The sequence below is a fragment of the Theropithecus gelada genome, chromosome 3 (genome assembly GCF_003255815.1).
Source record: "Theropithecus gelada isolate Dixy chromosome 3, Tgel_1.0, whole genome shotgun sequence".
NCBI classification, from domain to species: domain Eukaryota; kingdom Metazoa; phylum Chordata; class Mammalia; order Primates; family Cercopithecidae; genus Theropithecus; species Theropithecus gelada.
The window spans coordinates 172000821-172024166 of record NC_037670.1 but is presented as its reverse complement, the minus strand read 5'-3'; the positions used below and the strand labels follow the sequence as shown (position 1 = coordinate 172024166).

At 38.7% G+C, this 23346-nt stretch overlaps 1 protein-coding gene across 2 annotated transcripts in view; it reads right to left on the bottom strand.

Annotated features, from left to right (window-relative positions):
* CNTNAP2 (contactin associated protein like 2) overlaps positions 1–23346 on the bottom strand; it is a 2276620-nt gene that overhangs the window by 764129 nt on the left and 1489145 nt on the right. For both annotated transcript variants that reach the window (XM_025380223.1, XM_025380224.1), the window contains one exon: positions 8051–8251. In XM_025380223.1, coding sequence (XP_025236008.1) covers positions 8051–8251 — 201 coding nt within the window. The remainder of the gene's footprint in view (positions 1–8050; positions 8252–23346) is intronic.

The window sequence follows — 23346 nt, the reverse complement described above, 5'->3', positions numbered from 1 at the left end:
AAAAAAAAAAAAGTGAACTGGCCGGGCGCGGTGGCTCACACCTGTAATCCTAGCACTTTGGGAGGCCAAGGTGGGCAGATTGCCTGAGCTCAGGAGTTCGAGAACAGCCTGGGCAATATGGTGAAACCCTGTCTCTACTAAAATACGAAAAAAAAAAAAAAAAATTCGCTAGGCATGGCAGCATGTGCCTTTAGTCCCAGCTACTTGGGAGGCTGAGGCAGGAGAATCACTTGAACCCGGGAGGTGGAGATTGCAGTGAGCCGAGATCATGCCACTGTACTCCAGCCTGGTGACAGAGACTCTGTCTCAAAAACAAACAAACAAACAAAAAAGTGAACATAACATTCCATCCACAAATAAATCAACAAAATCAGTATTTTGCTTTTCTTCTGTGTTTTCTTTCTCCTCCCATTACCTCTCTGAGTCATCTTAAGAAGGCATTACAACTACTCAAGAAGTCCACTTGATCTTTGCTCCTGAGTACATGGGAAGATTGTACTTCGTCTTCCTCTAAAGTTAGGCCCAGCAAAACATGTGACTTGCTTTGGTCCATAAGATGTGCGCACACACAATGTGTGCACTCCTGCAATGTGTTACTTTGCAGGAGTATTTAATTGTCTGCGCTTAAGTTTGCAGCCTGCTCCTCCCTTGTTTCAGTCATCATGCAGGTGCCGTGAAACCAAGTCAGCCCAGGAAGCTGAAGCAATACAGAAGGCTTTGCATGAGGGAAACAAAAAAAATTGTTACATAATTAAGATTGGTCAGTCTTGACTATATATTTTCTGATCTTTCAATATAAATACAAGAATAGACAACATTAGGATTCTGATGATATGCTTAGTTCTTTCATTTTATTTTAGTTGTAGAGTATGTTTAAGAAAATTTCAGGGAAGAAAAAATGTAACTCATTAATTTTTTGATGTCAGTTAAAAGGATTTTACGCTATGCCATCAGCCATCACAGACCACATAAAAACCTGTATTCCTAGTGCCATCACTTTGCATGTTAAAGTGAAGTGACCACCAATTCTCCAGATTTTTCTTAATAAACAACATAAGCCTTAGAACTGTTGGCCAGTTTTTCAAGTCAGAAACTTGAGTCACCCTTGAATTTTCTTCCTCCTGTATATATAAGTAATCACAACTCCTGTTGATTCCACCATCTAAACTTAACAACAACAACAACAACAAACTTTCTCTGAAGTCCCAGTGGGCCTCCCAGACATGCGGTCCATGTGCACTCTGGTGACATGGTGCCAATGGACTCTTCATACCACCTCTGCTTCCTCCACTCCAGTCTCCATGGAACAGCCAGAACTTCCTTACTTGACACCATTCTGTTTGCCATTCAGATAAAATCCTCAACATTATGCAGAGACTCTGAATTAATTTCCAGTTTCCTTTGTTCTGCCTCTCCTGACTTCAAGTTCCCTACTCCAGCCATTCTGACCCCTCTCACTTCCTTCAAATTAGCGTCTCTTGATCTCCATCTCTCAATCATTGAACATGCTGACATTGCTAACCCAGAATCCTCCTCTAATTTTTTTCTTAGTTAACTCATTTGAATCTTTCCCATATCAGCTTATATGTCACACTTCTTGATACACAGGCAAAACTAAAAAATATTTGTTGACTTATTCTCCTATTCATTATTCCAGTTGAGGTTCTCATCAACTCCTATCCATATTGTAGAAATAGTTGCTTACTCTTCTCCCTGCAATCCCTCTGTCCCCTTCAATTACAGTGCCCATCACGCAGATGCTAGTTGTCTGGGCATGAAACATTACTAGATATAATTTTCTAATTTTCCCCTTTAGTTATTACTATCCTCCTTGCTTGTCTCATTTAATTCTATCACTCAATCTTAATACAATGATTGGGTATAATAATTAAGTAAATAATCTTTTGATTAATATACTGATTAGTCACAATAAATTTTATTTACTGAAAAATCTTTTATTGGAGTTGACTGATTTATCTATGTTGTCTTAAGAGTTAAATGCTGCACCTCCTTATAATGCACAGCATAACTTGAAATTCATTTGCTTGATAACTGCACCAAAGCTTAGAAATTTTTGCTAAAAATAGATTATATGTTACAAAGCCAGAGTCATGTTTTCTTGTCTTTTCAAAGCCACTAAATCACAGTTTAGTATCATCAAGTATACTGAATTTTATACAGCTTACTTTATAGGCAAAAATTGTAAGCATAATTCAATTTCAATAGATACAAAATCTAATAGTAAACTATCTAAAAGTATATATAATCTATATTGCTTCTTTCAACAAAGGAATCAGTAAAAAGTATCATTTCTGAGAACTAGACAACACTGAGAAATTAAAAGAAGAAAAACACTGGAAACTAACAAAGCAGTGCTCAATATAACCAGAAAAATAGGAAAGATAACTTTATAACTCTACAATTAAATACATCTTTATGTATGTAGGGAATCAATACTTCAGCAAAAAAATTCTTAATTAGAAAGTATAATATGATTTGTAAAATAAACATATGACTACAATATATATATATGATACACAAATAAACATTTTAATGGCAGCATAATAGGTCTTGTCCAAACACAGAGAAACATTTTGGTTATCTAAGAGTATTAGTATTGTTGACTAAGACTACACAAGTAAGATCTAATGGAACTCCCTCAGTGCTTGATTTATCTAATTGAAGATTTGTTTTGTTTGTTTTGCGACAGAGTCTCACTCTATTGCCCAGGTTGGAGTGCAGCGGCATGACACCAGCTCACTGCAACCTCTGCCTCCCGAGTTCAAGTGATTTTCCTGCATCACCCTCTCAAGTAGCTGGGATTACAGGTGCATGCCACCACACCCAACTTCTTTTTTGTATATTTAGTAGAGAAGGGTTTTCACCATGTTGGCTAGGCTGGTCTTGAACTCCTGACCTCAACTGATCTACCTGCCTTGGCCTCCCAAAGTGTGAGATTACAGGCCTGAACCACCACACCCAGCCAAATTCAAGTTCTTATGGTACTTATTTCAGAAGTAGATTGCATTGTTCACTAATTTAGCCCTTCATAAGTTCAGGTGCTGTTACATTTACAAATCTGGGGATATAAATATAAACCATGCAGACATCCATTTGGATGACCATTAATTATTTTTCTATGTTTGGGTAAACTAATTTGGTGATTCCCAAATTGATATGCCTAATTCTAGGCAGGCTTTTCTATATAAAATAAAATAACTTTTTATTTTTCCATTTCTATGTCTTTTGTAAAGCTGAAGACAACTGAAGTAATAGTTACATTGCGAGAATAGACATAACCATAAATATTGGCAAAATCATTATTTTGGCATAAATATTGGCAAAATCTGTTAATATTTTTAAGTTTTGCAGTAATAAAAGAGAACACATTACATGGCATGTATCCTTGTAAAAATTGTAAGAAACTAATAATGTGTAATTTTACATTTGCTAGCTAATGGTATGGTACAAACAAACATTTATCAAAATAAAAATGAGGTCCATATGCATATCAACTATTTATCATAAGTATCATTAGAAACTATAGAGCCCCAAATGAACTCTTGAGGGTAAAGCTCTTAAAATAAAAAATAACATTTTAAGTGCAAAGCTATTACAATCTCATTTGATATTCATTTTAATTGCAATGACTATAATGAATATACTTTGTATTCGAACAGATGTCACAAGTACTACTACAGAAGTTCTAATATAATTCAGTCTTAGTTAAGAATAAGTAAATGGATATTTAAAATTGAATGTTACCATGAAGGAGGAAAAAAAGAAAAAACCATTACAGTAAACATTAGCTCCTTTAAAAAAACAAATTAAAGATTTTTATTAAATTGTGTTCTTTCTTGTTTTGACATATACAAAATATAATAATACAAGGAACTTGCTGTCTCAACCACTCCTTTTCCTTGCATCAGCTATTCTGCAGATTAGTAGGCCTAGAAAATGAAAATTGGGACTGTAAAAAATGACTCAGAAGGGTAAGCTGAAATTCACTTTACAATATTTAGAGACTGGTATATCAAAAGGATTAAAAAATTGTATTATGCCAATTTATTTTAGCTGAAGGAGGTAACTACGTATGCCATTTTATTTCAGCGGGTCAGACAAGCCCTAATATTTCCTTTAATCTTCTCCCATATGAAGGACTAACACCTTAAATTCCAACATGAGAAACCTTCATGCCATGAATTAAAGACAGTATTTCTCAATGTGTGGTTCACAGAATTACCCATGGATGTTTGTTAAAAGCAAATATCTTGGGGCCCCAACCAACCTCTATGAAAGCCTGGGAGTAAGGCCATTCAATCCACACTTTGACAAGCAACCTAAAAACTCTGATGCACACTCCTGCCTAAAACAACTGCCCCAAGGTTGGATGAGGCAACACACAAAGCTACCTATTATTCACTTCATTTGAATCAGCAAACATTTGTTAAGTACAAATCCTATGTGAATCAAAGATTGGATATATATAGGATGTCCAAACAGGCAAAAACTTATGAGAAACTGATTTTTAAAGTACAATTTATTATGTACAATAATAATCTACAAATGACATGAAACCCAGTATCTGGATGTCTAGAAATACAAAGAAAATGGTATATTTACTCTTCAGATTAAAAGTTTACTCTTGATTTCAATTTAGCAATTTTTCTCGTGAAAGGCGTATCTGGAGATTAAATAAAAATGTCTTTATCTCATTATTAGAAAATGCAACTAATATAGTGCTTAATAACAAGTTTATCCCATTTTTCCTGATGTTTTGTACATTTTATGTTTTGTAAAGGAGAGTGGTTATGTGTGTGAGGCTTCGTGATGGTTGAGGGGATGAGACAAGGAATGTCAATGATGGGAGAAGAAAGAAGCTGAACTGCAAGACCAGGAGCACTAAAGGTAAATTCTTTTCCCACCTCTAGTCTAATTCTCCTCGTACCTCAACTGTAAGTTGAATATATTCAGAAGCCATACTGTGTTTTTTAATTACCAGAGCAAAATTCAAAAAGTAAAAGCTGACTTTGGAGTTTAATCAAAGAAAGAAAGAAAATAAAGAACATAAAGCTGAGAGTACCAAGGTTCTTTCGCTGGTCAGGAACTTGCCCCCGTTTCCACCCCCACCCCAGGACTGAAGACTAATTCACTGGAATCCGTGAAAAGAGCTTCAGTAAGGAGCATCCGCTCATGAAACAGTGAAGACAAGCTGATGAGGCTCATTAATGGCTCTTAGTGCCCTTGGTCTTCTACATATAGTCTTTGACTTTTCCTAACACTGGAAACCAGATCCAGTTAAAACACACACACAGACACACACACACACACACACACACCCCTATGAGAAGTGAAAGTGAATAGAAAAAAGAGTTGTGCAGGTTCTCAGCACGATCTCTAGACCAGCAATATCAGCATCACTTGGGACCCCATTGTATTCATCTGCTCAGGCTTCCATAACAAAATACCATAGATTGAGTGGCTTCAATGACAGAAATTTATTTTCTCACAGTTCTGGAGATTGGGAAGTGAAAGATCAAGGTGCTGGCTGATTTTGTTTCTGGTGAGGGCTCTCTTCCTGGCTTACAGGTGCTGCCTTTTTGCTGTCCTCACATGACAGAGAGAAAGACTTGTTTCTGTTTGTTCTCCTGAGGCCACCAATCCTATTGGACCCCACCATTATGACCTCATTTAATCTTAATTACTTACTAAAGGCCAAATCTCCAAATACAGTCACATTGGGGGTTAGGGCTTTAACATAGGAATTCTGGGGGATCACAATTCAGTCCATAGCACTCACTATAAATGCAAATTCTCAAGCACCACCCGAGACCTGCTGAATCAGTAACTCAGGGAATGGGGCCCAGCAAACCAGGTTTTATTATGTCACCAGATACTGTAATGCCAACTAAAGTCTGAGAAGTACTGGCTCTCAGGATGAAGTCCCAACTCCACAGTACAGCATTTCCTTTCCTTCCTACTCCCACCCTTACTTTCCGACCTTATTTCTTAGAGGATACTCTGTCTATACTTCTAGCACAAGGCTTTGCATATAGAAAGCACTCACATTTTCACAATATTGTGTACTATTCTTATAGGAGTTATTAAGAAATTATTAAGAAATTATTTTAGGCAGATAGAGGAGAAAAGGGGTCCTTGGAAAGTTTTTGTTTCTTTTAAAACAGCTCCAAAAATGTTTCTTGTCTAGCAGGAAAACCCCGGCTCTTAGAGTCAGCCTGGCAAGCTTTGATGTGCAAATACCAGCCATTAGAAACAGGGCCTACCCAAACATGGAGATTCCTGCCTTCTTCTTCCTTGCCCTCACAAGTACCTGGCAACATAGCCGCCCCCACAGATCTGCATGCGTGTAGAGCATCAAGGCGCCCTGCATTTGCATATTAAAAGACTAGGGTGGGAGGGCCAGTTTTTCCCCCTGGGCTAAGTGAATAACATGCCTGGTCAAACCAATTCCCTGAGCCCTATGCAAATCAGGTACCACCTCCTCCATCCTCCCCATATAAGCAGCCACTTTACCACCACACACGGGGTTTTCACTCGTTGGAATCCTCCCTCTCTCTGTCTCTGTATGGGGGAGGTGTTTTTTTCTTCCTTCCTTCTTTGTTGCCTGTTAAACGCTCCTCTCCTTAAAACCACTCCACGTATGTCCGTGTCGTTTTATCCAATTCTGCGTGAGATTAAGAACCCTGGCGTTCCTTCAGTCATTGGAGCCGTATCACTGTTTGCTTATAATTCTTCTCTGTAAACTACTCCGTACAACATTGCTTTCAATTCATCACTGTTTTGGGGCATCCAACAGCCCATGGTCTCTGACATAGCACAAAGTTGCTTAACATGATCTTAAAAAATCAATATACTACTTGCTACTTATCATGTCCTTAAGTGTATCAAGTCTTATAAGTACTTAGTATATTACCTTACAAAATTCTCCCAATCACCCTGAAGTAGGCATTATAATTTCTGCTTGACAGAAAAAGACACTGGAAACTGAGGCTTAAGGTCAAGAGGTCTATTGTACAACATGGTGACTACGATTAATAGCAATGTATTTATCATATCTTGAAAATTGCTAAGCATGGATTTTAAGTGTTTGTTTCATAAAAAATAATAAATGTATGAGGCAAGGCATATGTTAGAGTTAGCCATTCCACTATATATATATATGTATTTCTAAACACATTGTACACGATAGACATATACAATTTTATCTGCCAATTAAGGTAAAATTTTAAAAAGATGTCAATTAACTCCCCCAAACTCACATACTTGGGAAGTGGTAAGGTTGGAAATTATGAACTCATGTTTCTTTAACTTATTTCCACTGTGTTTTACTACAGACACAGAGATGCAGTTTTCTGACAACATCTCGAATTTACTGCCAAGACTCCCAGAGCATATGGGACTTGTTGCAGTAAAGTTATTTTCAGTATATCTTTTGGAACTGCTCTATTCTCTACACCCCGACACAGTCTTGCACACACGTATGTGTGTTTGCATGTGCACACTCACACACACGCTAGCAAATTGTTAAAAGTTGGCCATCACGAAAACAAAAAATCAGGCTAGACTTCTTGAGACAAACAGGTACCGTGAAGTGACTATTGGGAAGAAAGAGCTCTAAATTCTATCGCTATTCTATATCCTATTTGACTGTAGACAATTTTTAGAATGCTTTCATCTTTACAATAAAGACACCCCAAACTCTCAAACGGAATTGCTTGAATGTTCACAAGGAGCTCTGATAAACTTTGTCTCACAGTCACTACTGATAATTAAGCACTAGAAACATATATGCATATAAAATTTAAAAATCCGTAAGTTTAAAACAACAGACTACTTTTTCTTCAAAATCATTCTTTCTTAGCTTCATTCCACAGAAACCATGCCAAATGATTCTGTTTTACTTATTTACAGCTTCCTTCCTACTGAAGACTGGACTATAAGATAATGAACCACACCTGTTGGATTGTTTAGGTAATTCCAGGCACCAGCTGAGATAGTAATTAAAAGTAACATTCCATTCTCAGCCTACCTGGAGTGTTCAACAACCTTGACATCTTGCAGAAATAGGAGACATACTGCTCGCAGTACTCCGCGCTGTCAGTGATGGCACTTATCTGGTCCATGGAGGCGCTGTAAACAAGCTGTGTCACTGAGTATTTTTCTGGGTTGTAGGCGACCACATTCGTCTGCATCTGCAAGTCATGAGACACTATGGTCCACACTTTGTCCTCTGTAGGGAGAAAAACAACCAGGACCCTGGATTATTAGTATGCAAATGCTTCTCCAAATGTCAGAAAATAATTGAGCTACACTTAAATGGTCTTTTTACTGAGCTGGTGTAGAACAGTGTTAAGGAGAGCAATCCTTAAAACATCCCCTGCTCTTTGCTCATCCCTAAATTCTGCCTATGAGGACAAAGTAGGAAAGCTATATATGTATATAAAAGAATATATATATATATATTCTTTTTTTTTAATTGAGATGGAGTCTCGCTCTGTCACCCAGGCTGGAGTGCAGTGACCGAATCTCAGCTCACTGCAAGCTCTGCCTCCCAGGTTTACACCATTCTTCTGCCTCAGCCTCCTGAGTAGCTGGGACTACAGGCGCCCGCCACCTCGCCCGGCTACTTTTTTTTTTTATATTTTTTAGTAGAGACGGGGTTTCACCATGTTAGCCAGGATGGTCTTGATCTCCTGACCTTGTGATCCACCCGTCTTGGCCTCCCAAAGTGCTGGGATTACAGGCCTGAGACACCATGCCCGGCCTAGAAAGCAATATTTTTATTGAAGACAAACACAAGATACCTCCTAAAAACAAGGCAAAAAAAAAAAAAAAAAAAAAGCTTTTGTATCTGGTTGGTGCTCTAACATCTGCAGCATTGAATATCAGGCTCATTATGTTCCAACTTCTTCCTGACTGTCATCCATCATTCCTCTGGTGGAACCGGATTTTCTCTTTCCTAAATGAACTATGCTCTTTCAAGCCTCTGAGTCTTCCTACATGGTGTTTGCTCTAATGAGAATATGGATCTTCATCTTGTCAACAAATGTTCTTTTCACCCTGACCTTTTAGGCAAAATTAGACATTGCATTCTCTGCTATTGAAATGTTCTATACATGTGGAATAAAGCAAGTGAGTAATTATCTTGGTGATTTTGACCCTGAAAATTTCAGTGTAAGAAAAGAAGCAGATCCAAAATAGATAAGGTTAAATGAAAGCTCCATATACGTTTAAATTTTAGTTAGAAGCATCACTAAGAACCTAAGATAATGTTATCTAATTTTAAATGTGGCATATGTCTTGCCTCTGTGCACTGAAAAAGCTCCTAAACAAGGACCAACCTCGTGCACCAGACTGTCATCACTAAATACCATTTCCTCTAAGATAAAACTAGGATCCCTGGAGAAATGATGGCTTCTACGGCTGGAAATGTGCAAGATGAAAGATGAGCCAGGAATATATCCCACTAGAAAAAAAATAAGCAATTAGAGACTGAGGGCAGTTCAAAAACACCCAGGGCCAAAGAAGGGTCAGTTTTAACATCAACAAGAATATTCTGCAATGGATTAAGGCATATCAAATATATTTAAATTCTTAAGTTTATTAAAATTATTAAAAATGTTTAAATTTGGAAGATGCTAGGTAACCAACTTATTATTTTGAATATTGAATGAAGAGAAGAATCAAGCCTTTCACCTATCTTTGTTATAGGAACCTTAATGAAACCAAATATTGTCTTGATGGAAATATTTCAGCTCATAAAAGAAGACTAAATGATGGGATTAGAGTATCATCACTTCCTAACTTCTGACAAATTTAGTAGGATCTAAGCAATGATTATCAATGGCTGCTAATATAATCACAAGTGAAACCAGATGTGATGCACCTTTGGATGAAAATACATAATCAATGTTACATGTAATGTAGTATTGATAAAAATCAAGCATGAATTTGACCAAGTTTATAGACCTAACTGTGGATTTCCAGAATATACAAGGGAGAGAGGAACATATAAAATGCCACACAGGGAAATACTCCATGAAATCCATGCCGTGGGAAACTCTATAGACCAATATAGTTTTATCAATTAATAAATTAAAAAGGAAGGGGATAGAGAGGAAAGAAGTGGTGAGAGAGAGAGAGAGAGAGAGAGAGAGCACGTGGTAAATGGCAACTCCATTCTTACAGGTGCTCAGGACAAAACCCAGGAGTCACCATTAATGCCTCTCTTCTGCATTGATCATCCAGTCTGCCCATGAATCCTGTCTGCTCTACCTTCAATGTATTTCCATAATTTGAACACACCTCCTGCCAACCCACCAACACTACTAGGGTCAAAGCCATCCTGATTCCTAACCAGTCTGCTGCTTTCCACCCTTGCCGCCTCCACATCTACATTTAACACAGGAGTCACGGTGAGGCTTTTCAAATATAAGTGAGATTCTGATACTCTGCTCAAAACCCTCAATGGCAGCGGGTCTTGTTCCAGTAAAAGTGAAGTCCTGAAAACAGCTGAAGTCCCTCTATGACCTGGCTTCTCCTGCCTCTATGCCCTCACACGCCAATCCTCCCTCCTTGCTCCTTTGGCACCAGCCACACGGACCTTTCATTCCTCAAACACATCAGCAGGGTCCCTCCTTAGTGCCTCTGCACCCGCTGCTTCCTTTGTCTTTCCTCGGCACCCTCAGGACCCACTCCTTCTCCTCCAGCGCCAGCCTTTCCTTTCCCATTCTACAGCTGTTCTCTGCCTCCCTATCCTGCTTTAATTTTCTCCGTAGCGTTCATCTCCCCTTTATTTGTGCACCTTTTATTTTTTTTAAGTCTGCCTCCCCACATTAAAACTTAAGAAGGCAGAAATTGGCATATAATAGGGCTTAAAAATATTAGTTGAGTAGAAACGTGAATTAACAAAAGTTAAACACTACATGTTCTCACTCATAAGGGGGAGTTGAACAATGAGAACACATGGACACAGAGAGGAGAACATCACACACCAGGGCCTTTTGGGGTGTGGGGAGAAAGGCGAGGGAGAGCATTAGGACACATACCTAATGCATGCGGGGCTTAGAACCTAGATGATGGGTTGATGGGTGCAGCAAACCACCGTGGCACATGTGTACCTATGTAACAAACCTGTACGTTCTGCACAAGTATCCCAGAACTTAAAGTAAAAAAATAAAAAATAAAAACAAAAAAGCAGAAGTTAAATAGATCCAAGCTACTCAATCTAGAACAGTTTAAAGTCATTTTGGTCCCAGTTATGGCTTGGCCAGGACTATCCTGTGAGACTCTAGAAAAGCGACATCATCATCTAGGCTCTAAATCCCTTTCATCTATAACAACAAACCTCTCTACTAGAGCACGTTTCAGTTTGCTCTTCTTGAATCAATTAGAACAAGTTCAGTTACCGTGTCCCCCATAGTAATACATTTTCTGTAGAATAAATATATTCCAGTGTTACCTTTAGCCTCTTCGTAACTGCCTTCCTTTAGTTCCTCTGATAATCAAAGAAGCCACATCATATTTTAGTAATTCTGTCACTTTCTGACATGATTCTGACAATACATTGTTTGTCATTTGTGTCTAGACCTGCAGATTTACCTTCACCTATGTTCACCTAATTAAAAATACATTAATTAAATTATGTTGGTTTTTATCTTTTCTGTTGCAATCGGCCTCTGGCATAAAACACTCAAGTGTCTGACACTGCTTCCATTTTTTTGTAATCTCTATCAAGAGCCTTGTCCTGCAGCAGTACTCCAAATCTTTCTTTGACTCATGATGGAATAGCATTCTAACCTGATGTCTTTTTTTGAAGGGTCATAAATGTCTTTTCAATATAATGGCCATAAAAGCAAGCATTAATTTAAGCAAATAAAACAAAATAGTCACCCATTTACAGTCTCTATCTTACACAACTTCAATAACTTTAAAAATATTACCCTATTTGCTGAGATTGAAGTCTCTACTGATTTGTTCCTAGTGACTTCTCAGCCCTAAACTCTACTTCTGCCCCTCTCAACACAAACATTCCTCTGTCAAACCCCTGTGCATTATCTGTTATATGTTTGTTTTGTAACACACCCATCCATTAAACAAATATTACTGAGTGCTTACAATATGACAGACACAGGTCTAGGGAATGTATCTAGGGAAACCACCGTGCAATAAGCATTTATACATTTTTGGAGCTTTGGTTGGGTGTAGTGGCTCATGCCTGTAATCCCAGAACTTTGGGAAGTTGAGGTAGGAGGATCACTTGAGCCCAGGAATTCAGGACCAGTCTGGGCAACACAGCAAGACCCTGTCTCAAAGTTATTTTTAAAAATTCAATAAAATAAAAAAAAAATTTGGAGCTTATATTCTTCCATTCCAGTGGGAAAAACAGATCATAAGCAAAATAATTAAAATTAAACACACACACACACATATATATATATATATATATATATAGTTTGCCAGTGATAATGGCAGGGAGAAAAAGCTACATCAAGGAAGGGAAGGACAGACGCTGTGAATGGGGATTGCCTTTTCAAATACAGCAAAAGCTGCAAAAGGCGTCACTGAGAAAATGACATTTGAATGTATAAGGTAGTTATCCAGCAAGCCATGTGAATGCCTGGGGAAAATATTCCAGACAGAAGAAATACAAATGCAAATGTTCTAAGTCTGGAATTTTCCTGGCATCATTCAGGTATACAAAGGGGCCGCTGAGTGACAGAAGGAAGAATAGGATGAAGTGAGAGTTAGAGATGGACAGGCATGGGAAGAGGATGACCAGCAGTCTGCTATGTCCTTTGTAGTCAAAGGAAAACAAACAACTGTTGGCATTGGAGGATTTTGAGCAGAAAAGCAGCATGCTATAACTTATTTATTGATACATTATTCTTCAATGAAATTATATTTTGGAAAGATTTGAAAAGAAATACACATGCACATGTGTATGTATTTTATAAAGTAATTAAATTTTTTTTACAGCCTCATGTCATTTTTTTCTGGGAAAAAACAATTTTTACATTTTTATTTCCTTTTGGTATTTTTGGGGGGTACAGGTGGTTTTTGGTTACATAGGTAAGTTCTTTAGTGGTGATTTCTGAGATTTTGGTGCACCCATCACCTGAGCAGTGTACAGCTGTACCCAATATGTAGTCTTTTATCCCTCACCCCTTCCCACTCTTCCCCGCAAGTCCCAAAGTCCATTATATCATTCTTATGCTTTTGTGTCTTCATAGATTAGCTCCCACTTACAAGTGAGAACATACAATATTTGGTTTTCCATTGCTGAGTTACTTTACTTAGACTAACAGTCTCCAGCTCCATCCAGGTTGCTGCGAATGCCATTATTTCATTCTTTTTAGGGCTGAGTAGTATTCCGTGGTGTATATCTACCACATTCTCTTTATTCACTCTGGTTGATGGACTTTTAGGCTGGTGCCATACTGTTGAAATTGCAAATACTGTTGCTGTAAAAATGTGTGTGCAAGTGTCTTTTTCATATAATGACTTCTTTTCCTCTGGGTAGATACCCAGTAGTGGGATTGCTGGATTAAATGGTAGCTCTGCTTTTAGTTCTTTAGGGAATCTCCATACTGTTTTCCATAGTGGTTGTACTAGATTACATTCCTACCAGCAGTGTAAAAGTGTTCCCTTTTCACCACATCCATGCCATCTGTTATTTTTTGATTTTTTAAATTATGGCCATTCTTGCAGGAGTAAGGTGGTGTGTTAGTCCATCTTCATGTTGCTATGAAGAAATACTCAAGATTGGGTAATTTATAAAGGAAAGAAGTTTAATTGACTTGCAGTTCCACATCACTGGGGAGCCCTCAGGAAACTTACAATCATGGCAGAAGGCCCCTTTTCACAGGGTGGCAGGAGAGAGAATGAGAGTTGAGCAAAGGGGGAAAAGTCCCCTATAAAACTATCAGATCCTGTGAGAACTAACTTATTATCACAAGAACAAGATGTGGGGAAATTGCCTCCATGATTCAATTAACTCCATCTGGTCCTCCCATAGGATTATGGGACCTATAATTCAGGATGAGATTTGGGTGGGGACACAGCCAAAGCATACCATTCTGCTCCTGGCCCCTCCCAAATCTCATGATCTCACAATTCAAAACATAATCATGCCTTTTCAACAGTCTTCAAAGTCTTAGCTTATTCCAGCATTAACCCAAAGGTTCAAGTCCAAAGTCTTGTGTGGGGGCTCCAATCCCACATATCTTGTCTGCACTGCCCTAGCAGAGGATCTCTATGAGAGCTCGACCCCTGCAGCAAACTTCTGTTTAGACATCCAGGCATTTAGACATCCAGGCATTTCCATACATCCTCTGAAATCTAGGTGGAGGTTCTCCAACCTCAATTTTCGACTTCTGTGTACCCACAGGCCCAAAATCATGTGTAAGTCACCATGAATTGGGGCTTGCATCCTCTGAAGCAATGGCTTGAGCTGTACCTTGACCCCTTTCAAACAAGGCTGGAGCTGAAGCAGCTGGGATGCCGGGCACCATGTCCCAAGGGCCTAACTCACAAAAGATTTTTCTCTCCTAGGCCTCAGGGCCTGTGGTGGGAGGGCTGCTGTGAAGCTCTCTGACATGTCCTGGAAACATTTCCCCCATTGTCTTGGTGATTAACATTCAGTTCTTTGCTGCTTATGCAAATTTCTGCAGCCTGCTTGAATTTCTCCCCAGAAAATGAAGTTTTCTTTTCTATCTCATTGTCAGGCTGCAAAATTTCCAAACTTTTATGCTCTGCTTCCTCTTGAATGCTTTGCCACTTAGAAATTTCTTCTGCTAGATACCCTAAATCATCTCTCTCAAGTTCAAAGTTCCACAGATTTCTAGGGCAGGGACACAATGCCACCAGTCTCTTTGCATAGCAAGAGTCACTTTTACTCAAGTTCCCAATAAGTTCCTCATCTTCGTATGCGACCACCTCAGACTAGACTTCATTGTCCATATCACTTTCAGCATTTTGGTCAAAACCATACAACAAGTATTCAAACCTTCCCACATTTTCTTGTCTTACTCTGAGCCCTCCAAACTGTTCCAGTCTCTGCCTGTTACCCAGTTCCAAAGTTGCTTCTGTATTTTTGGATATCTTTACAGCAGCACACCACTACCCAGTACCAATTTACTGCATTAGTCTGTTCTCACACTACTATGAAGAAATACGTGAGACTGGGTAATTTATAAAGGAAAGAGTTTTAATTGACTCACAGTTTCACATGGCTGAGGAGGCATGAGGAAACTTACAATCATGATGGAAGGCACCTCTTCACGGCAGAGCAGCAAGAGAGAGAATGAGAGCAAAGCAAAGGCAGAAAAGCCCCTTATAAAACCATCAGATCTCGTGAGAACTAACTTACTTTCACAAGAACAGGACTAGGGAAACCACCCCCATTTTCCAATTATCTCCACTTGGTCCCTCCCACAACACTGGGTTGGGGATTATGGGAACTGCAATTCAAGATAAGATTCGGGTGGGGACACAGCCGAACCATATCAGGTGGTATCTCATTGTAGTTTTGATTTGCATTTCCCTGATAATTAGTGACATTGAGTATTTTTTCATATGTTTGTCGGCCATTTGTATATCTTCTTTTGAGAATTCTCTACTCATGCTCGTTGCCCCCTTTTTGATGGGATTTTTGTTGTTGCTGTTGCTGATTTGAGATCCTTATAGATACTGGATATTAGTCCTTTGTCAGCTACATAGTTTGCAAAGATTTTCTCCCACTGTGGGTTGTCTGTTTACTCTGCTAATTATTTCTGTTGCTGTGCAGAAGCTTTTAGTTTAATTAGGTCCCATTTATTTATCTTTGTTTTTGGTGCATTTGCTTTTGGATGCTTTGTCATGAACTTTTTGCCTATGCCAATGTCTAGAAGAACTTAACTGATGTTATTTTCTAGAATGTTTATGGTTTCAGGACTTAGATTTAAGTCTTTGATCAATCTTGAGTTGATTTTTTACATAGGAGATGAGGATCCAGCTTCATTTTTCTACATGTGACTTGCCAATTATCCCAGCACCATTTGTTGATTAGGGTATCCTTTCCCCACTTAATGTTTTTATTTGCTTTGTTGAAGATCAGTTGGCTTTAAATATTTGGCTGTATTTCTGGATTCTGTATTTTGTTCCATGCCTATTTTTATACCAGTACCATCCTGTTTTGGTCTCTATAGCCTTGTAGAATAGTTTGAATTCAGGTAACGTGATGACTACAGATTTGTTCTTTTAGCTTAGTCTTGCTTTGGCTATGCAGGCTTGTTTTTGGTTTCATATGAACTTTAGGATTGTTTTTTATAGTTCTGTGAAGAATGATGATGGTACTTTGATGGAAATTGCAATCTGTGGATTGATTTTGGCAGTATGGTCATTTTCACAATATTGATTCTACCCATTCATGAGCATTGGGTTGTGTTCCCATTTGTTCGTGTCATTAATGATTTCTTTCTGCAGTGTTTTGTAGTTTACTTTGCAGAGATCTTTCACCTCCTTGGTTAGGGATAGTCCTAAGTATTTTATTATTATTATTACTTTGTGCGGCTGTTGTAAAAGGGATTGAGTTTTTGATTTGTTTCTCAGCTTGGTTGTTGTTGGTGTATAACAGTGCTACTGATTTGTGTACATTGATTTTATATCCTGAAACTTTACTAAATTCATTTATCATATCTAGGAGCTTTTTGGATGAATCTTTAGGGTTTTCTAGGTACATGATCATATCATCTGTGAACAGCACAACTTTATTTTCCTCTTTACAGATTCCAATGCCCTTTATTTCTTTCTCTTGTCTAATTGCTCCAGCTAGGACTTCCAGTACTATGTTAAATAGAGGTGGTGGGAGTGGGCATCCTTTTCTTGTTTCAGGTCTCAGGGGGAATGCTTTCAACTTTTTCCCATTCAGTGTAATGTTGCTGTGGGTTTGTCATAGATGGCTTTTATTACATTGAGGTACGTCCCTTCTATGCCAATTTTGCTGAAGTTTTCAATCATAAAGCGATGTTAGACATTGTCAAATGCTTTTTCTGCATCTATTGAGATGCTCATGTGATTTTTGTTGTTAATTATTTTATGTGATACAACATATTTATTTAGTTGTGTATGCTAAATCATCCCTGCATCCCTGGTATGAAACCCACTTGATAATGGTGTATTATCTTTTTGATATGCTGTTGGATTTTGTTAGCTGGTATTTTGTTGAGGAATTTTGCATCTATGTTCATCAGCTATATTGGTCTGTAGTTTTCCTTTTCTGTTATGTCCTTTCTTGGCTTTGGTATTAGGGTGATACTACATAGAATGATTTAGGGAGAATTCCCTTCTTCTCTATCTTTTGGAATAGTTTCAGTAAGATTGGTACAAATTCTTCTTTAATGTCTGATAGAATTCAGCTGTGAATCCATCTGGTTCTGGACTTTTTTGTTGGCTTTTTTTTTTTTTTTTTTACTACTGTTTCAATTTTACTATTTGTCGTTGATCTGTTTAGAATCTCTATTTCTTCCTGATTTAATCTAGGAGGGTTGTATGTTTCCAGGAATTTATCCACCTACATTAGATTTCTAGTTTGTAAAGGTGTTCATAGTAGCCTTGAATGATCTTTTGTATTTCTGTGGTATTGGTTGTAATATCTCCTGTTTTGTTTCTAACTGAGCTTATTTGGATCTTCTCTCTTTTTTTCTTGGTTATGCTTGCTAATGGTCTATCAATTCTGTTTATCTTTTCAAAGAATCAGCTTTTTTTTTTATTTATCTTTTGTATTTTTTTGTTTGCATTTCATTTAGTTCTGTTCTGATCTTTGCTATTTCTTTTTTCTGCTGGGTTTGCATTTGGTTTGTACTTGTTTTTCTAGTTGCTTGAGGTATGATCTTAGATTTTTTATTTGTGCTCTTTCAGACTTTTTGATGAGGGCATTTAATGCTATTAACTTTCCTCTCAGCACTGCTTTTGCTGTATCCCAGAGGTTTTGATAAGTTGTGTCACTATTACCAATCAGCTCAATTTTTAAATTTCATCTTAATTTCATTGTTGACCCAGTGATCAAGGAACAGGTGATTTAATTTCCAAGTATTTGTATAGTTTTGAGGGTTCCTTTTGGAGTTAATTTCCAGTTTTTTTCCACTGTATTCTGAGAGAATACCTGATATACTTTTGATTTTCTTAAATTTATCAAGACTTGTTTTGTAACCTATCATATGGTCTATCTTGGCGAAAGTTCTGTGTGTTGAAGAATATAATGTATATTCTGCAGTTGTTGGGTAGAACGTTCTGTAACTATCTGTTAAGTCCATTTGTTCTAGAGTATAGTTTATGTCCATTATTATTACATTGTTATTTTTTGAGAGAGAGTTTTGCTCTTTTTGCCCAGGCTAGAGTGCACTGGTGCAATCTCGACTCACTGCAACCTCTGCCTCTGGGGTTTAAGTGATTCTCCTGCCTCAGCCTCCCAAATAGCTGGGATTACAGGCACCCATCACCATGCCTGGCTAAATTTTTGCATTTTTAGTAAAGACAGGGTCTCACAGGTTGGCCAGGCTGTTCTTGAACTCCTAACCTCAGGTGATCCACCCACCTCAGCCTCCCAAAGTGCCAGGATTACAGCAACAAGCCATAGCTGCAGGCCTATGTCCACTATTTCTTTGTTGACTTTCTGTCTTGATGAACTGTCTAGTGCTGTCAGAGGAGTATTGAAGCCCCCCACTATTATTGTGTTGCCATCTATCTCATATCTTAGGTCTAGTAATAATTCCTTTATAAATTTGGGAGCTCCAGTGTTAGGTGCATATATATTTAGAATTGTGATTTTTTCTGTTGGAGTAATTCTTTTATCATTTTATAACTTTCCTCTTTGTCTTTTTTTTTTTTTTTTAACTGCTGTTGCTTTAAAGTCTGTTTTTTCCTGATAGAAGAATAGCTACTGCTGCTTGCTTTTGGTTCCCATTTGTGTGGAATATCTTTTTCCACCCCTTTACCTTAAGTTTATGTGAGTCCTTATGTGTTAGGTGAGTCTTTTGAAGACAGTAGATATTTGGTTGGTGAATTTTTATCCATTCTGCCATTCTGCATCTTTTAATTGGAGAATTTAGGCCATTTATGTGTTCTCTTCATCATGTTAGTTGTTGCCTTAATACCTTATGTTTTATTTTTAAATTGTGTTACTGTTTTATAGGCCTGGTGACATTTATGCTTTAAGGAGGTTCTATTTTGGTGTATTTCAAGGGTTTGTTTCAAGATTTTGAACCCTTTTAGCATTTCTTGTAGTGCTGGCTTAGGTGTGGCAAATTTTCTCAGCATTTGTTTGCCTGAAAAAGACTTGATCTCTCCTTCATTTATGAAGCTCAGTTTTATTGGATACAAAATCCTGGGCTGACAATTATTTGGTTTCAGAAGGCTAAAGATGACACCGCAATTCTTTCTGGCCTGTAAGGTTTCTACAGATAATTCTGCTATTAATCCGATAGGTTTTCCTCTATAGGTTATCTGATGCTTTTGTCCCACAGCTCTTAAGATTCTTTCCTTTGTCTTGACTTTAGAGAACCGCATGACTGTGTGCCTAGGTGATGATCTTTTTGGAATGAATTTCCCAGGTGCTCTTTGAGCTTCTTGTATTTGGGTATCTAGATCTCTAGCAAGGCCAGGGAAGTTTTCCTCTAGTATTCCCTCAAATATGCTTTCCAAACTTTTAAATTTCTCTTCTTCCTCTGGAAAACCAATTATACTTAGGTTTGCCATTTTATATAATCCCAAATTTCTTGGAGGCTTTGTTCACTTTTTTATTTTATTTTTTATTTTTTCTTGTCTTTGTCTGACTGGGTTAATTTGAAAGCCTTGTCTTTGAGCTCCAAACTTCTTCCTTTTACTTGTTCTAGTCTATTGTTGAAACTTTCCACACTACAATTTTTGTATTTCTCTAAGTGTGTCTTTCATTTCCAGAAGTTGTGATTGTTTTTCCTTTATGACATCTATTCATGTGGAGAATTTTTCATCTGTATCCTGTATTTTGTTTTAATATCTTTTTTTTTTTTTTTTTGAGGCAGAGTTTTGCTCTTGTCACCCAGGCTGGAGTGCAGTGGCACGATCTCGGCTCACTGCAACCTCTACCTCCCGGGTTCAAGCGATTCTCCTGCCTTAGCATCCTGAGTAGCTGGGATTACAGGCACCCGCCACCATGCTTGGCGAATTTTTTGTATTTTTAGTAGAGACGGGGTTTCACTATGTTGGCCAGGCTGGTCTCGAACTCCTGACCTCATGATCCACCTGCCTCCGCCTCCCAAAGTGCTGGGATTACAGGCTTGAGCCACCATGCCCGGCCTTGTTTTAATATCTTTACATTTGTTTTCACTTTTCTCTGGTATCTCCTTGAGTACCTTAATAATCAACCTTCTGAATTTTTTATCTGGCTATTCAGAGATTTCTTGGTTTGGATCCATTGCTGGGGAACTGGTATGATCTTTTGGGGATACTGTAGAACCTTGTTTTGTTACATTACCAGAATTACTTTTCCGGTTCCTTCTCATTTGTGTAGATCATTTCAGTGGAGAGGTCTGAATCTCAGTGTCTCCTGTTCAGATTTTCTTATGCCACAGGGTGATCCCTTGATGTGATGTTTTCCACCTTACCCTAGGGATGGGGCTTCCTGAAAGCTGGAATGCAGAGATTGTTATTGCTCTTTTGGGTCTGGTTACCAAGCTAGGCTACCAGGCTCTGGACTGGTGCTACGGAATGTCTACAGAGTCCTGTGACGTGATCCATCTTCAGGTCTCCCAATCATGGATACCAGCACCTGCTCTGGTAGAGGTGGCAGGGAAGTGAGGTAGACTCCGTGAGAGTCCATGGTTGTAGATATGTGTAGTGTGCTGGCTTTCTGGAATGTATGGTTATGTTAGCAGTGATGTGTTCACATGGACATACTCAGGAACTCTGGTTAGCCAGTATCTTGTAGGCAGTGGAATTAGGCGTTGTCTTCTCCTTCCTGGGATAAGGGTTATTCTGTCATGAGGTGTTGTAATGGCCTGAGTTGGTTGGCCTCCAACCAGAAGGTGGTGTTTTCAAGAGAAAACAGTATTAGTGGAGGGATCTAAGCTTGCCCTAAGTTGGCCAGGGTAAGTATTTCAGTTTCTCAGGTGATGGGAGGGGCCACAAAGCTCCCAAGAGTTTATCTTTTGTAATCAGCTACCAGGTTGGGTAGAGAAATACTATGAGGTCAGGGCAGGGTTAGACAGGTCTGAGCTCAGCCTCTCCTTGTCTGGGGCTTGCTGCAGCCACTGTGGGGATGGAGGGTATTTCTCAGGCCAATAGGATTATGTTCCAAAAGCCATCTTGGCTGCCTCTGCTGTGTCATATAGTTCACCAGAGAAGTGGGGAATAACTGTTAGTGAGAGGCCTAACCCATCTCCCATGCAGTTGGCAAGGCCAGTCTCGCTCCTGCAGTTCCCCAATAAGACCTTGCCTGAAGCCATGAACTTCCCCACTAAAAAAGCAAGCATGGCCCTTGCTCCTCTACATCTGCCCACTCCATCAGCAGCGGCTCCTGTGCTTGAATCTGCAGCAGCTCCTCCTTGTGTCCTGGACTTCACCTGAGAAAATTTGTGCCCAGTTGAAATAACTACAAATTTCAGTTGGGAATTTCCTTTGCATTGTGACTACTTCCCAATTCCTCTGGCTGCCTTCCCCAAGGGCCCCTATAAGATATCATCAGGGATGGCTTCCCTGGGCTTCAGCTGGAGACTGGGACTGCCTGCAAGCCATTTTCTGCTGCTACTTCTACTTTTATATTTCATGTGACTCCCTAAATCCATTTCAACTCCAGAAGTTAAATCCTTCTCATAATCTCATGATCTGGATTTTCAGATCCCCCAGTGGAAACGTGTGTTCGGAGGCAGATTTTCCTTCTCTCACACTTTGGGAATGCTCAGTTTTTCACCTGTTTCATGGAATTTGCAGTAGTGTGCTGCTTCTTTCAAAGGATCTGTGAATCCTTCAGGTTTTCCTGGTATGTTCCTTTGTTGGTTCTTGGAGCAACAGATCACAGTGTGAGTCTCCACACATTGTTCTCTTCATCCAGGTGAGAACTGCACATTAGCCCTAACTCCTAACTGCCATCTTGTCCACCAAGTCCACTGTCATGACATTTTCAAACAATTTCTTTGGTAATTGACATTTAAAAAAAAATTTCTTTGTTAATTGTGAGCATATGCAAACAATAATATATAGAGTCTATTTTGATGAAATAAAACAATTACTGTTCATGCATTTTACAAATTATTTTGTAATGTTTGTATATTACACATTGCAATAACTCCTTTGGAACCATAAAATTTTTAAAAATATTTTAATTTTTATGGGCACTTAGTAGGTATTTATATTTACGGGGTACATGAGATACTTTGATACAGGCATGCAATGTGTAATAATCACACCGCAGAGAAGGAGGTAACCATCCACCCAAGCATTTATCCTTTGTGTTACAAACAATCCAATTAGACTCTTTTTAGTTATTTTAAAATGTACAATTAAGTTATTATTGACTATAGTAACCCTGATGTGCTATCCAATAGTAGGTTTTATTATTCTTTCTATTTGTTGTACCTATTAACCATCCCCACTTCACCCTGCAACCCTTCACTACCCTTTCCAGCCTCTGATAACCATCCTTTCACTCTCTATGTCCATGAGTTCAATCGTTTTGATTTTTGGATCCCCCAAATAAGTGAGAACATGTGAGGTTTGTCTTTCTGTGCCTGGCTTATTTCACTTAACATAATGATCTCTAGTTCCATCCATGTTGTTGCAAATGACTGGATGTCATTCTTTTTATGGCTGAATAGTACTCCATTGTGTATACGTACCATATTTTCTTTGTCCACTCAACTGTTGATGGACACATAGATTGCTTCCAAATCTTGGCTATTGTGAACAGTGCAGCAATAAACTTGAGAGTAAAGATATTTCTTCCGGCCGGGCACGGTGGCTCACGCCTGTAATCCCAGCACTTTGGGAGACCGAGGCAGGTGGATCATGAGGTCAGGAGATCGAGACCATCCTGGCTAACATGGTGAAACACCGTGTCTACTAAAAATATAAAAAATTTTGTGGTGGCGGGCACCTGTAGTCCCAGCTACTCAGGAGACTGAGGCAGGAGAATGGTGTGAACCCGGGACGTGGAGCTTGCAGTGAGCCGAGATCACGCCACAGCACTCCAGCCTGGGCAACAGAGTGAGACTCTGTCTCAAAAAAAAACAAAAAAAGAAAAACAAAAAGATATTTCTTCCATATACTGATTTCCTTTCTTTTTTGTATATACCCATCAGTAGGATTGCTGGA